At 36.9% G+C, this 15,361-nt stretch overlaps 1 protein-coding gene and 1 non-coding gene across 2 annotated transcripts; both read right to left on the bottom strand.

The window, feature by feature from the left end:
* Positions 1-199: 199 nt before the first annotated feature.
* On the bottom strand, positions 200-270 carry TRNAG-GCC (transfer RNA glycine (anticodon GCC)). The gene has a single exon. It is a non-coding gene; the product is annotated as a tRNA-Gly (tRNA).
* Positions 271-1,950: 1,680 nt separating this feature from the next.
* On the bottom strand, positions 1,951-3,986 carry LOC137934154 (salt tolerance receptor-like cytoplasmic kinase 1). The gene is made up of 2 exons (XM_068778404.1): positions 3,238-3,986; positions 1,951-2,917 (listed from the first exon to the last, which is right to left on the bottom strand). Exons 1-2 carry the CDS (start codon positions 3,926-3,928, stop codon positions 2,232-2,234), a joined length of 1,377 nt encoding a protein of 458 aa, XP_068634505.1. The 5' UTR covers positions 3,929-3,986; the 3' UTR covers positions 1,951-2,231.
* Between the last annotated feature and the right edge of the window lie 11,375 nt (positions 3,987-15,361).

Raw genomic sequence — 15,361 nt, 5'->3', positions numbered from 1 at the left:
TTTTGGGTCAATTTACACTTCGGCATTCATGGAATCAGTTTGCACTTTATTGTGAAGGGTCCTGAGGTCTACAAGACATAAAATAGAGTGATTAGGGGAAATATTCTTAACGCTATCATAATTTCACGAAAATTAAAGTAAAAGAACGAAGAAAGTTCAGAATGATTATAGAGCTTTTTAGAAGAATTAAAAAAAAAAATGCACCAGCCGGGAATCGAACCCGGGTCTGTACCGTGGCAGGGTACTATTCTACCACTAGACCACTGGTGCGATTTGGAAAGGTTATAGTCATTTATTTTTAGTTTTTGAAATTGAATAGCTTTCTAGGTCATCGGAATCTGTGAAAATCATATGTTAGACATCAAGTAATTTCAGTGTTTCAACTACGGGTGGTGACCCGAACTCAATCCCCGACCCCAAAACTTGAACAAAAAAAAAACCCACAAAAAAGTCAAATCATCAAACCTAACCCAGCCCCCACCCTGTTCCTATAAACCCGACTGTTCCCACCCCATCCTCATACTCTTGACCTGTCTTAACCCCATTTTATATCATTGACTCATATGTGTGTCAGATTTGAATTGGGGTTAGATTTGGGAAACCAATCCCCGAGTCGAATCCTAGCGGTTTTATTTCTCCCACCTCGACCCTCGGGATGAAAGTAGAAACTCCAACCCGAGTGGGTCAGGTCGAGTTCTCCATAAAATCCGACTCGATGCCCACCCCTAGTCATCGCACCTCTACGATGGAAGCTCTTTATGCACAGTGAGTCCGAACCTCGTTTAGGCTATTGGCCTCATGGAAAATGCTGATTGGATGCAAAATCAAATCGAGCAGAAGTTCCACTTTGGCGGCACCGACTAAACTTCCATTCATCGCAAATCCAGCAATAACAAATAAGCTGAAAAACAAAACCCTCTAACATTCTCATCGCTTTCTTCCTCTCAATCACCCCCCAACCTTTTGAGCTGTTATCACGTGAAAGTAATCAACCATGCACGTTCAACATAACCATGATCAAGTCAAGACTTGTTCAGACTTTTAAGAGGGACCGGACCCATACACACTCCATCTGCTTGTCACCTTCACAACTTCCCATAAAAAAAAAAAATTGGCATCATCAAAGATGTGGATACCATTATTTCTGGATCGAGTATGTGGAGAGGAATCTCAAAGTGTTTTTTTTTTTTTAATCAAATAATCGTTGACAAAGGCACATTTGTTTGCTGGTGATGAAGGGGACTCTGAGAGGAACTGTCGTGGCGGACATTGGACCCACTTAGCGGGGTCTATCATGTGGGCACGTAGACGCTCGAGTGATATGGATCGACGCAATTAAAAGACGCGGTCCACCATTAAAGGGCTCCACCGGCTTAACGTGCACCCGATTAATAATGGTTATTACGGGTAGTAGTAGTCCTAGAAGAGAAGAGGAAAACGAAATTGGATCCACGCGTGGCAATTAAATGAGATTCAATACTCTGGGTCAAAAATCGTTATCAGGTGGGCTTTTAAATGCAGCAACTACACAAGGAAGGCTAGATGATTTTTTACCGTTGAAGGAGACAATGCTATTTAAGGGCACCAAATGATTTAACTCTTTAAGAAGGAAGGACCAAGTGAACCGCTCATCGTACTGGACACTAACAGTTGGAAGTGGTTCGCAATTGCACATCGTTAGGCTACAAGTGTATTACTCGATATTTATTGAACTTTGAAGACTTTCCAGCCAATTCTTTCACATGTCATGGAGTCTGATTTTCTTCTTCTTCTTTACGAGGTGCCTCACACTCCACGTCTCTCGGTCCCGTTCTGCGTTCTCACTACAAATCTTTTTCTCTGGAAGCCACGCATGTAGATTGATTGCTACAGAGTATTGAATAGAAACAAAGAAACAACAAAAATCGATTATGGCTCTAGTAGAAAGAAAGCAGCTGCTTTACAAGCAAATTCCAAACATAACATCATCTGTGTTTTTTTTTTTTTTTTTTTTGTAGGTCTCATTTAATGGAGGCCAATGCTTTGGACATGTATAAGTTTCTACAGTGTAGTGAATTGACTACTGGGGCAGAGAGAAATCATTAATGGCGGTGGAAGTGGCCATATGAGAGACCCTTTTTCACTTTAATGTAAATCAATTGTGTTTTGACTGTTCTATCTCACAAATCTGAGTGTAGTATCCTCTGTTTTTCTTTTTTCCTTCTCTGTTTTCCTATGTGAAATCACAATCTTTACACCATTGACTTGCTAATTTCTTTGGATTTGCCCGGGACGAAATCGATCCGGGTAATCTTCTCTTCCATGGTTCTCAAAATTTCCCCCATGGACGGCCTCAAGCTCGGCTGTTGACTGAGGCAGGCGCCAGAGATCCATGCCATGGTCATGGCTTCCTCTCTATCAAAATCTCCCCCCAATCTGGCATCCGCCATTTCCACTACTTTACTGGGTTCATGCAACGCCGAGCCTATGATAGAAGTCAAAAACTGTCCCTTCTCCTCGCAGAAGGCTTCCATTCCAGTGATTAGCTCCAGGATGAGCACTCCGAAACTGTAAACATCGGTCTTCTTTGAGATGATCCCAGTCCTCAAGTAATGTGGGTCGGCATAACCAGGCGAGCCCATCATTGATTTCGCTGAAGATAGGAGAACGGTGGAGGAAAAGCCCATTTTAGCAGACCCAAAATCACAGAGCTTGCAGCTGAACTGATCATCAAGGAGGATATTTGAAGCTTTGATGTCACAGTGGACGATCTGGAGAGAACAGTTCTCGTGGAGGTATTCTATGGCTTGGGCGAGTTGGAAGGCGATGGACATCCGTAGGGACCACGGAAGAGGTGGGGTTGTGGGTGGTGCTTTGCTGTGGAGCTTTTCGTGGAGAGTTCCATTGGAGACGTACTCGAATACCAGAACGCCTTCTTCTGCAAGAAAGAATTACTTTTCGGTTAGGTACAGTCAGGCTTTTGCTGTCGGCGAGTTGAGCAATGGGTCGAGAAAGAAACACATGAGCTTTCGACAGTCCCATGCCATCTTCTGCTTTTCTCTATTTGGAAACTATATATGTTATCCTTTCCTGAATTAAAAACTGTTCCAATTCAATTATGATTTATGGGTTTTGGCTTTTGGAGATAAAAATTTAAAACAACAGTGTGGAAGATGAGAAAAATGAAATTTTTTGTCACAAACTTTGCAATTGGGAACTAAAAATGATCAAAAGAACCAGAGTTTCATCTAAACCAACCTCGTTCGTCACAGTAACCCAGGAGCCTGACGATATTTTTATGGCTAACTTGAATCAGAACTTGTAGCTCCTGATGAAAGACTTGGTTCAGACGCTCACTGCCCCTGTACAGCTTGAGCGCTCCCAGCGTCGAATCTGAGAAACTAGCGAGATAGACGGTACTGTACCCGCCTTCCCCAATGACCCAAGAGAAATTCTTCCCAGCCCTCTCAATCTCCTTCCACCCAAATCTCCACGCTAACTCTTTCCCCAAATCCAGAGGAGCCGACTTGGAAAGCTCCCCAGAGCCATCCACGGGCTCGTGGGTCGTTGGCAAAACTTGATCCCTGTTAATGGCCTTCTTCGATTTACCTTTAGCGTTGAATCTGAAACACACCAAGTACGCCATGAGAAGAAGAAAGCAGCCCAGGAAGAAACCCACAACACAGAGAACAATGAGAAGCCTGCCAAAGATCCCGTCGGATGAAGGGGGTGATTTTATCGGTGGGGATGGCCTGGATGTGCCCCCAGAAGCTACAGAGAAGGTAGGTTTGGCTGATATTAATAAGAAGAAGATAAACCAAGAGGAGACGGCGGAGGATGAAAAGAGGGAGGGGGAAATCTGAGAGGAGCAACCAAAGACAACGAGACCGACAGATCGAGAGCTTAAATCCTTTGAAAATTTGCTGTAAGACCTTGTAAATGCGGCCATGAAAGAGTGAAGAAAAAGAAGGAATAGAATGCACGAGGAAGTAGTGAGGAAGGTCGATATAATTTAAGGGAAAGGCAGCCAGAGGGCCCAGACTCTAAGCTTCCAGCACTTAAAACGTTGACATCTCTGTTTTTCCCGTTCTTGCCCAACAATGGAGGCTTTCCCTCGACGGTCTTTACTGAAGGGAACTAGAAAGAGAGACGCACTCTTTGAGTTATTGCCACACTATCAGACCCAAATAAGACTCTCTCTCATTGCGCAAGAAAACCCATAACCCTAGTTGGCAACTCTTGACTAACAGACTTGACCTTGCCCGATTTGTTGCATTGGGATATTCAATAATTTGGTAAATGACAGCAAGGTGATCAAAGGTGGGGTCCACCTAAAGTTTCTGAACCTCAACTGGGCCCAATGAGTGGCCTCTAAGGGAAGGCTTCCATTTATTCCAAAGCAAAGAAGGGGCCGCCCTCTTTACGACCTTAAAGCATAAACCAAATATATTTTGACCCACATTTCAAGATGAGTGACTGTGGCAATTCAGATTTCAGGAGGCACTAACAGAGGACTTGAGGATTTCTCGGGTGGCGCAGGTTCAGGCTTGTCGCATACTTGGTGTAACTTAGCCAGAATCATACTCTGAAATGACTCGCCAGTGTCGAATCAGGTCCGGTTCAGAACCTGGAGTCTGGGTCAAGTTTCCTAAAGTTAGAAAACCATAGTTAGGGGAGATAAGGAGACAAAGGTGAAAGTACTTTCCCAAGTTCGACTCTGAAAACAAAACTTTCTTTGAATCTGGGTCCACATGGTTAGTAGTGGCAAGAACCACCTTTTTATATCCATGATTGTGAACTGGACTGAACGAACTGATCTGGTTTAAGCTCAAAACCGGACAAGGGTATGATTTGGGTTCGATCGGGTAGAACTTGCCGGTCCAGTGAGTACGATATAGACGGACTCAAACTATTCAAATCGGGGCGAGCTGACTAGTTTTTCTGAGTAACCGAGCGGTTCAAGAGTCCAAGGGAAAGCCAATGCTGGTTGGTTTTGATGTTCCCTTCCCAACATCAAATTAAATTGTTTTCATTAGCCACGGGATTTTTCATTTGATTATGTGGTCAGGTGGAGTAAGAGAGATTTGACATCTTAACCTGTGCACAATAACAAAAAAGAAAGCCCTCTCATTTGTATTATTCATTGTTATAAACCAAGCAGGTCAAGTTTCAAGCTCCAGAGCCATCTACACCTATAATAGGATCATGAAATGGACAAGCATCAGAAAGAAAAAGGAAGATAAAACACTGGAATTGAGACCATTGCATGGAAACTACAAGAACCCAAGTACGAACAGTATTTAACTCGAGAGAGCAGAGAGTGAGGACCCACGCGGACAAACCTGATGATGGGTAGAGATACAGGCTCGGATTCGTGTAATCTTGTTGGGTAGCAGAGCGCAGGGAAGGAAGACTAGAGAAGAGGCGAGGTTGACTGTGTGGAATTTTTGAACGGAAATGTGCACGGGTGCATTGTCTGGGAAGATGGAGGTTGGTGAAAGAATCAAAGTTTGTTGAGATCGCAGGGGCTAATACATAAAAAAGAATTGAAGAAACTGCTTTGCACTTTCCTTTTCCAATCGGATGATGCATGTTTCAGTGTGTCGGTGAATCGTTGTTTGTTTGAATTTCTGTTTTTCTTTCTTTTCTAAAAAAAAATGGAGTTTCTGGGGATGTTTTTGTTCCAGTGGATTCCATAATAACTTTCGTTTTTGCTTTTGTTTTTGTTGTTGTGTTGCTCTGTATCTCAGGCTCTGTGTATGATTCAAGTAAGAGAGAGCTCCGTCTCAACAAACGGTAGCTGAATGCTTAAATCAAGTTATAAAGAGCAAAGGAGAAGTAATTTTTTGTAGTTCTAAACTGGAGAATGGTCGCTGGTGACAGAGACAACAATCTTAGCTTTGTGTCAATTTGTTGGGTAACAAGAGAAGCAGAGGCAATTAAAAAACTGAGGGGGTGTGGATAAAAGGGTTTGGTAAGAACGAATCTTGGCCTCTCCTCCTCCCAAGCGTGAGCTCAAGGAAGCGATCTCTTTAAACTCTTTAAACTCTGAAAAAATGTAGTAGTTTGCTTCAATTCAGTCTACCTTGAAGTTGATTAGACTGTTCTTTTTATTAACATAAACTCATCGATATTCAACTTACTAAAATCACCTTACATACCTAATAACTTAAAGCCTTCCAATAAAACAAAAACATTGAGAGAAATTACCCCTACACCAAAATTGAATGCTTAAAACATATAATTAATTATTAAAATATATAAACATATAAAATGATCCCAAAGATCAATTCAAACATTTGCAATCAATATCTTAATATAACTTATTAAAATAGAAAATGGAATATGTATACATGTACATATAAGTCAGGTGATTCATAATTATAACCAAACATAAAGGCTTGAAATTATTTATTCTTATTTTATGCATGTTTTTATCCGATACATTAGGCGAATGATGATCTTAAACAAGTTAGTTTAAAAATAATTTTTATGACAAAAGTGAATTAATGTTGTCACCCTTAATAAGTTAGACTTGGTGTCACAATGTTGGAAAGGAACCTTTCCTTTCAAAGGAAGGAAGTGGGTGCAGCCACCCTTGGACTACAAGATGATCCATATATTACATAGAGAATGACATGTTTAATTCTATATTTCAATCCCAACTCAAACTTTGGTAACAAACATAGAGATACATTTACTGCTCTAAAACAAGTTAAAAAATTTATAGAAAGCAAAATAGTACTATAAAATATGATAAATCAAGAAGGTACAAGGAAAAGGAGCTAGAATGCGTTTGGTAATAAAACATATGTAGGCGATTGAAACCAAAAGCTGAGTACTTTGCCCAATGCAAGTTTGCGGATGATGACTTATTCTTAGTATGCAACTTGCATAACTGTCACTAATAAGTTATTGATGCTCCGACTTGTCCCAACTTGGAGGGTTACTACCCTAGCCTTATAAGCTTCAAATTTATGAAAAATCAATTCGTTGTATGTTAATTTCTCTTGATAGCCACCTCTTTGTAGTAAATTATAATTCAAAATTAACATTTGATAGATTGGAAATCATTTCTAGCTTCAAAAAGGCCTCTATATGTCTACTTAATTTATAAGTAATTAAAAGGTTCATGTTATGTAATATTTTTGTAAACCTTCTTTAAAAAAAATTATACATTATATAATATGGATTTTATTTTAATTCCTGATCCAAAATTCAAAATCTACTTTGACATTTCTTAAGCAATAAATAGCAATTCAAAAATTTAAATGGGGTGATAAATATTCCAACCCAAATAATTCAAGCACAAATTTGGCTGGCAGGGAAGGGAGAGTGGAAAACCAGGATTCACCTATTCGAACAGAAAAAAACAATTACACATTTATCACTGCTTGTTGGTCGGCAACCAAATGAGCAATCCAGATGTTACTATAGTTCCCTCTCTATCCTTCCAATACCATATTAATTGCTGTGAATGCTCTTGTAACTCTGGTCTAACATATAAGAAGGTTCCCAGATTCCATTTTGATACACAATAATTTATTCAATGGATTTGATCACATAAATTAAATAGATGACAAATCCAAATTAATGCATAGTTGTCTGTTTATAACATCAATGCCAATTTTACGAACATTTTTTTTCACAAATCCTTATGTTTTCCTCACTCTCTCTCTCTTTGATTTACATTGTATTTGACCATGGGAAAGCTTTCCAGTGGTTCTCTTTGCTTAGCTTGGCACTATCCAGATACTCCCAAAGACGAAGAATAGTTGCAGGTGATGAGATAAGAGGCGACATGCTGGAACGAAAGTTTATCCTTTCAAAGGATGCTTCTTCACCTAACAATGAAACAAGATGAAGCACCATAGGCAGCCCTATGCAGAGAACTCCATTTTTGGATACTCGTCTGCCATTTTCTAATGCTCTTCTGCAAAGAAAGAAAAAACAAATTCTACGATATTCTGACAAGCAAGAAACCAAAACTTGAAGAACAACGTGTATAAATACGATCGCTGCTTAGCTATTGAGTACTTTAAGAAATTTGTTATGAACTTCAGGAGCCAAGAGACCAATCCAATTCAAGTTTTGTAAAACAACTTTGAAGATTTTTTTACTTACAACCTGAACGATTTCAACTAAGCTACTTAAATCCAATAAAGACAAGAATGCTAATGGTTTTTAGTAGAAAAATCATGCATGACCAGTTTTCAGGAAAATATTTTGTACATTATGTATATTTTAAGTAAACAATTACTATCAGTAAGGGAAAACCAAAAGTAATGTTTGAAAGAAATTGTGAACTTACGGTTCGCCTTTCCAATTCCACCCATTCCGTACGATGGCCACAATAGTAATCCTAGCCACACATCACCATCCATGATCTAGAAATCTACCAAAAAGATGACGTAGATAGAAAAACATAAATATTGACTTTTACTTATTTGGGTAAATATTTGAAGAAAAAATAAACAAAAAGAAGGAAAATGGTACTAAAAAAGGAAATAAAATTAGTGAGAACAAAAACCACTTTGAAAGAATAGATAAACAAGGAATAGATAAAAATAACAACTTTTGAAAGAATTAGAGGAAAATGAGAGAATGTATCACAAATTCACTGTCATTTTTTATTTAACCTAATAGGAAGGCCGCTCCTTCCTATCAAGTAGATACACATTATATCTAAAAAAAACGGAATGTTCATATTTTCAAAGAAAATATCAGAACATTTTTTGGTTCCAATTTCTTGCTAGAGTTTTATAGGCTAGAGAAATAGGTTGGATACAAGTTGGGTTTGAAGTGCGGAAGATGGTACCTTGAATAGAACTTTAGGTAGCTGGGTAGAATAAGGTTTTGGATTTTGTGGTTGAGGTTAAGGTAAGCTAATGAGGGGGAGTATTGTGGGAACGCTTAGGTATGAAATATAGGATGTGAGGAGAGGTTAGGGTTTTAAGGTTTAAGGGTGTGCTTAGGAGGGGAGGAGGTGGATGTATGGGAGTCGAGGGTCTATGAGGTGATGGATGATGTGGCTTGGATGAAAGTGAGAAAAGGGAATGGAACTCATGGACGAAGGGGGAGGCATTGGTGTTGTTCGAGAGTTAGTTGGACTATAGGAGGAAAGAGGTAGCTAGGCAAATAAAAAAGAAAGTGCTAAGATAACTAAAGAAACAAGCCAAAAAGAGTGATAAAGATAAATACCTTAGCTAAAGAGATCTTCTCCTCGGTTAGATGGAGTTGGGAGCGATTGTGATGGAGAATAGTATCAGAGCCTTGAGGGTGGCTGAAGCCGACAAAGGGTTTTTTTATTGATTGAGTGATTTAAAAGGCTCATACAACTGAAAATTTATAGGCTAGGGATTTCTACTGTTCTAATCTTTAATCTATGTGGGACTAATGGATTTCTCACCTAGAAGCGATTCTTTCTCAGATTTTTCCCACTGCTTAGTGGAGCCCCTATCTAGAACTTTCTTTAGGCCTTTGTTCCCCCTCTTGATTGGATCCACCACTCTAACCCTCTTCTTCACATGAACTTGTTGCTTGCCAACTTGTGCTACGTTCTAGATCCTTCTTTTCTTCCTTTACACGTTTCGTACATGATGCAACTCTTGGTGGATGACTTAAGAATGCATACTTAAATGGACTGTAGTTTTGTCTAAACTTTGAATACTTAGGCTTGATGCAAAATTTAAGCTCACATAAGGGCATTTTACCCATACTTCTTTAGATAATCCCTTGTGGCCAACTTGGCCTTTCTCATAGACACAACAAGGGTTCATTATAGAAAAAAAAATATAAATTCAATAAGCATCACAGATGGATCTCAATGTAGATTTAATAAAGTTAAAAATTGCTAGAAAAAAGCAAACCCTCTACACCTTTTTGTGAGAGTATCTTAGGTGAAGGATTAGTGAAGTACTAATAAAGTTATGGACAAGTGATTAAAGAAGCCTGAAGAAAATTGGGACCAGATTGGAAAAAGAATGGTTAGTTGGCACGCACAATGCTCTTATGGTTCTCAACTTGGACAAAGTGTAAAAATAATACAATTCATAGGTAAACCTTTGAAATTACAGAATGGGAGAAGAATTTGTTTTATAAGATTTGATAGTTTCTTCATCAATGACCATTTATGAAGGGTAATGTGCAAATATGGTTCTCTAAGATTTTTTGTTTTCAATAAAACCATTTACATGGTGTATTTCCAAATTTCTCCAAATTCTAAATACAAGAATCAAATATTTTACAAAAGATGCAAGTAAAGAATAAATTCTTCTTCATACCTTAATTTTTTTTCTATTGATAGAAAAAAATCCCGTAAGATCTTCTCAATCATTGATTTTTCGTTTTCAATTTTTTTTATAAATTATGTTTTTTTATTGATAAATTAGGAAATAATCAAATTGCATGACTTCACAGAGCAACCTTTAATCATTGAAATGCAAAAAAACATTTTGTTCCTCTAAGCACTTGAGACTGCCAAACTTATTTTCATGCCAACAAGGTGGCTTCATAAGAGGTGGGGTGAATTGAAACTTATTTTCATGTCCAACAGGTGGCTTCATAGTAGGTGGATCCATGCTATGAAATCAACTGAATGATATAAAGTCTAATTTTAGATTTGAAATGATTTATGCTTGCTCTGATACCAATTATTGGCCCACTTGGCTTCTTAGGAGGGGGGTTGGTTTGATGAATTGAGATTCTAAATTAAAATTTTAAGCACTTGGAGGGCAAAAATAAAGTATGGCAAATAATTAACAAGCATACACCATAAGGAATGATTTTTTGTTCTCAAAGTTCCCCTAATGATACTTACCATCCAAGAACTCTTGGTCTAGAATATTCCACTAATATGCTCTATTAGCTGAAAATTACAAAGATATTCTTGGTTCTCTTAAAGATAAATGTAATCCCCAATTAAAAAAAAAAACTCTCCCCAAGAGATTTAATACAAACTAGATTCCAAGTCGAGTAGGCATTCCCTTTCTACATTTGAAGCTCTAGAATGATGATTCTTCTAGCTCTACGGTACCAGTCAACCTCTATGAAAGAAAATATAAAATATAAAGGAATAAAAATAAACTTACAACTTTCTTTTTAGAGATAGCCCTTCTCGTAGTAATGTCCACACCTAAATCCTTAAGCACAAGAGATGAAATGTATATGGGGTTTTAAATGCAAAGAATGTGAAACGAAAAAGGTAAGGTTTAAGAAAATACGTACTTTTTCTCTTTAAAAATGTAAAATCAAAACATGAAACTTAGAAATATAAGTATGAACTAAATGAAAGTTAATGAATTAAAGAAACAATATTTTAACTTGAGCAACAATGTAAGAACCAAATTTATGTATAAGAATGAAGTTTTTTCAAACCTATTCGTGTTATATTCAATCGTATTCAACCTATTGTCATTGCTTACAAAAAATTATCTTGTCAATCCTAATTCCAATAAATTTTCTATGTAAATAACGTGAGTTCAAGTGTCCTATAAAATGATCCTAAAGATCAATTCAAACATTTGCAATCAATATCTTAATATAACTTATTAAAATAGAAAATGGAATATGTATACAAGTACATATAAGTCATGTGAACCAACTTTTTAAATTCGTAATTATAACCAAACATAAAAGCTTGAAATTATTTATTCTTATTTTATGCATGTTTTTATCCTATACATTAGGCGAATAATGATCTTAAACAGGTTATTTTAAAAATATTTTTTATGGCAAAATTGAATTAATGTTGTCTGCCTTAATAAGTTAGACTTGGTGTCACAATGTTGGAAATTAACCTTTACTTCCAAAGAAGGAAGAAAGTGGGTGCAGCCACCCTTACTTGGACTTACAAGATGATCATAGAGAATGACATGTTTAATTCTATATTTGAATCCCAACTCAAACTTTGGTAACAAACATAGAGATACATTTATTGCTCTAAAACAAGTTAAAAAATTTATAGAAAATAAAATAGTACTATAAAATATGATAAATCAAGAAGGTACAAGGAAAAGGAACTAGAATGTGTTTGGTAATACAACATATGTGGTGATTGAAACCTAAAGCTGAGTACTTTGCCCAATGCAAGTTTGCAGATGATGACTTATTCTTAGTATGCAACTTGCATAACTGTCACTAATAAGTTATTGATGCTCCTACTTGTCCCAACTTGGAGAGTTACTACCCTAGCCTTATAAGCTGCAAATTTATGAAAAATCAATTCGTTGTACGTTAGTTTCTCTTGATAGCCACCTCTTTGTAGTAAATTATAATTCGAAATTAACATTTGATAGATTGGAAATCATTTCTAGCTTCAAAAAGGTGTCTATATGTCAACATAATTTGTAAGTAAGTAAAAGGTTCATATTATGTAATATTTTTGTAAACCTTCCTTAAAAAAATTTATACATTATATAATATGGATTTTATTTTAATTCCTGATCATAAATACAGAATCTACTTTGATATTTCTTAAGCAACAAATAGCAATTCAAAAATTTAAATGGAGTGATAAATATTCCAACCCAAAGAATTCAAGCACAAATTTGGCTGGCAGGGAAGGGAGAGTGGAAAACCAGGATTCACCTATTCGAACAGAAAAAAACAATTAAACATTTATCACTGCTTGTTGGCCGATAACCAAATAAGCAATCCAGATGTTACTATAGTTCCCTCTCTATCCTTCCAATACCATATTAATTGCATGAATGCTCTTGTAACTCTGGTCTAACATATAAGAAGGTTCACAGATTCCATTTCGATACACAATAATTTATTCAATGGATTTGATCACATAAATTAAATAGATGACAAATCCAAATTAATGCATAGTTGTCTGTTTATAACATCAATGCCAATTTTACGAACATTTTTTTTCACAAATCCTTATGTTTTCCTCACTCTCTCTCTCTTTGATTTACATTGCATTTGACCATGAGAAAGCTTTCCAGTGGTTCTCTTTGCTTTGCTTGGCACTATCCAGATACTCCCAAAGACGAAGAATAGTTGCAGGTGATGAGATAAGAGGCGACATGCTGGAACGAAAGTTTATCCTTTCAAAGGATGCTTCTTCACCTAACAATGAAACAAGATGAAGCACCATAGGCAGCCCTATGCAGAGAACTCCATTTTTGGATACTCGTCTGCCATTTTCTAATGCTCTTCTGCAAAGAAAGAAAAAACAAATTCTACGATATTCTGACAAGCAAGAAACCAAAACTTGAAGAACAACATGTATAAATACGATCGCTGCTTAGCTATTGAGTACTTTAAGAAACTTGTTATGAACTTCAGGAGCCAATAGACCAATCCAATTCAAGTTTTGTAAAACAACTTTGAAGATTTTTTTACTTACAACCTGAACGATTTCAATTAAGCTACTTAAATCCAATAAAGACAAGAATGCTAATGGTTTTTAGTAGAAAAATCATGCATGACCAGTTTTCAGGAAAATATTTTGTACATTATGTATATTTTAAGTAAACAATTACTATCAGTAAGGGAAAACCAAAAGTAACATTTGAAAGAAATTGTGAACTTACGGTTCGCCTTTCCAATTCCACCCATTCCGTATGATGGTCACAATAGTAATCCTAGCCACACATCACCATCCATGATCTAGAAATCTACCAAAAAGATGACGTAGATAGAAAAACATAAATATTGACTTTTACTTATTTGGGTAAATATTTGAAGAAAAAATAAACAAAAAGAAGGAAAATGGTACTAAAAAAGGAAATAAAATTAGTGAGAACAAAAACCACTTTGAAAGAATAGATAAACAAGGAATAGATAAAAATAACAACTTTTGAAAGAATTAGAGGAAAATGAGAGAATGTATCACAAATTCACTGTCATTTTTTATTTAACCTAATAGGAAGGCCGCTCCTTCCTATCAAGTAGATACACATTATATCTAAAAAATAACGGAATGTTCATATTTTCAAAGAAAATATCAGAACATTTTTTGGTTCCAATTTCTTGCTAGAGTTTTATAGTCTAGAGAAATAGGTTGGATACAAGTTGGGTTTGAAGTGCGGAAGATGGTACCTTGAATAGAACTTTAGGTAGCTGGGTAGAATAAGGTTTTGGATTTTGTGGTTGAGGTTAAGGTAAGCTAATGAGGGGGAGTATTGTGGGAACGCTTAGGTATGAAATATAGGATGTGAGGAGAGGTTAGGGTTTTAAGGTTTAAGGGTGTGCTTAGGAGGGGAGGAGGTGGATGTATGGGAGTCGAGGGTCTATGAGGTGATGGATGATGTGGCTTGGATGAAAGTGAGAGAAGGGAATGGAACTCATGGATGAAGGGGGAGGCATTGGTGTTGTTCGAGAGTTAGTTGGACTATAGGAGGAAAGAGGTAGCTAGGCAAATAAAAAAGAAAGTGCTAAGATAACTAAAGAAACAAGCCAAAAGAGTGATAAAGATAAATACCTTAGCTAAAGAGATCTTCTCCTCGGCTAGATGGCGTTGGGAGCGATTGGGATGGAGAATAGTATCAGAGCCTTGAGGGTGGCTGAAGCCGACAAAGGGTTTTTTTTATTGATTGAGTGATTTAAAAGGCTCATACAACTGAAAATTTATAGGCTAGGGATTCCTACTGTTCTACTCTTTAATCTATGTGGGACTAATGGATTTCTCACCTAGAAGCGATTCTTTCTCAGATTTTTCCCACTGCTTAGTGGAGCCCCTATCTAGAACTTTCTTTAGGCCTTTGTTCCCCCTCTTGATTGGATCCACCACTCTAACCCTCTTCTTCACATGAACTTGTTGCTTGCCAACTTGTGCAGCCTTCTAGATCCTTCTTTTCTTCCTTTACACGTTTCGTACATGATGCAACTCTTGGTGGATGACTTAATGCATACTTAAATGGACTGTAGTTTTGTCTAAACTTTGAATACATAGGCTTGATGCAAAATTTAAGCTCACATAAGGGCATTCTACCCATACTTCTTTAGATAATCCCTTGTGGCCAACTTGGCCTTTCTCATAGACACAACAAGGGTTCATTATAGAAAAAAATATAAATTCAATAAGCATCACAGATGGATCTCAATGTAGATTTAATAAAGTTAAAAATTTCTAGAAAAAAGCAAACCCTCTACACCTTTTTGTGAGAGTATCTTAGGTGAAGGATCAGTGAAGTACTAATAAAGTTGTGGAAAAGGGATTAAAGAAGCTTGAAGAAAATTGGGACCAGATTGGAAAAAGAATGGTTAGTTGGCATGCACAATGCTCCTATGGTTCTCAACTTGGACAAAGTGTAAAAATAATACAATTCATAGGTAAACCTTTGAAATTACAGAATGGGAGAAGAATTTGTTTCATAAGATTTGATAGTTTCTTCATCAATGACCATTTATGAAGGGTGATGTGCAAATA

This window comes from Aristolochia californica, unplaced genomic scaffold (assembly GCF_029961685.1).
Source record: "Aristolochia californica isolate CCGP_79_NKW_82.1479 unplaced genomic scaffold, dmAriCali1.0.hap1 SCAF_6, whole genome shotgun sequence".
Lineage (NCBI taxonomy): Eukaryota > Viridiplantae > Streptophyta > Magnoliopsida > Piperales > Aristolochiaceae > Aristolochia > Aristolochia californica.
Note: the sequence above shows the minus strand (reverse complement) of the source record. Positions and strands in the feature narration are given on the sequence as shown.

Coding starts and splice junctions, on each gene's coding strand:
- LOC137934154 (XM_068778404.1), bottom strand. CDS start 3,928: ATGGCCGCATTTACAAGGTCTTACAGCAAATTTTCAAAGGATTTAAGC. Junction 2,918..3,237: donor GGGTTACTGTGACGAACGAG/GTTGGTTTAGAT, acceptor TCTTTCTTGCAG/AAGAAGGCGTTCTGGTATTC.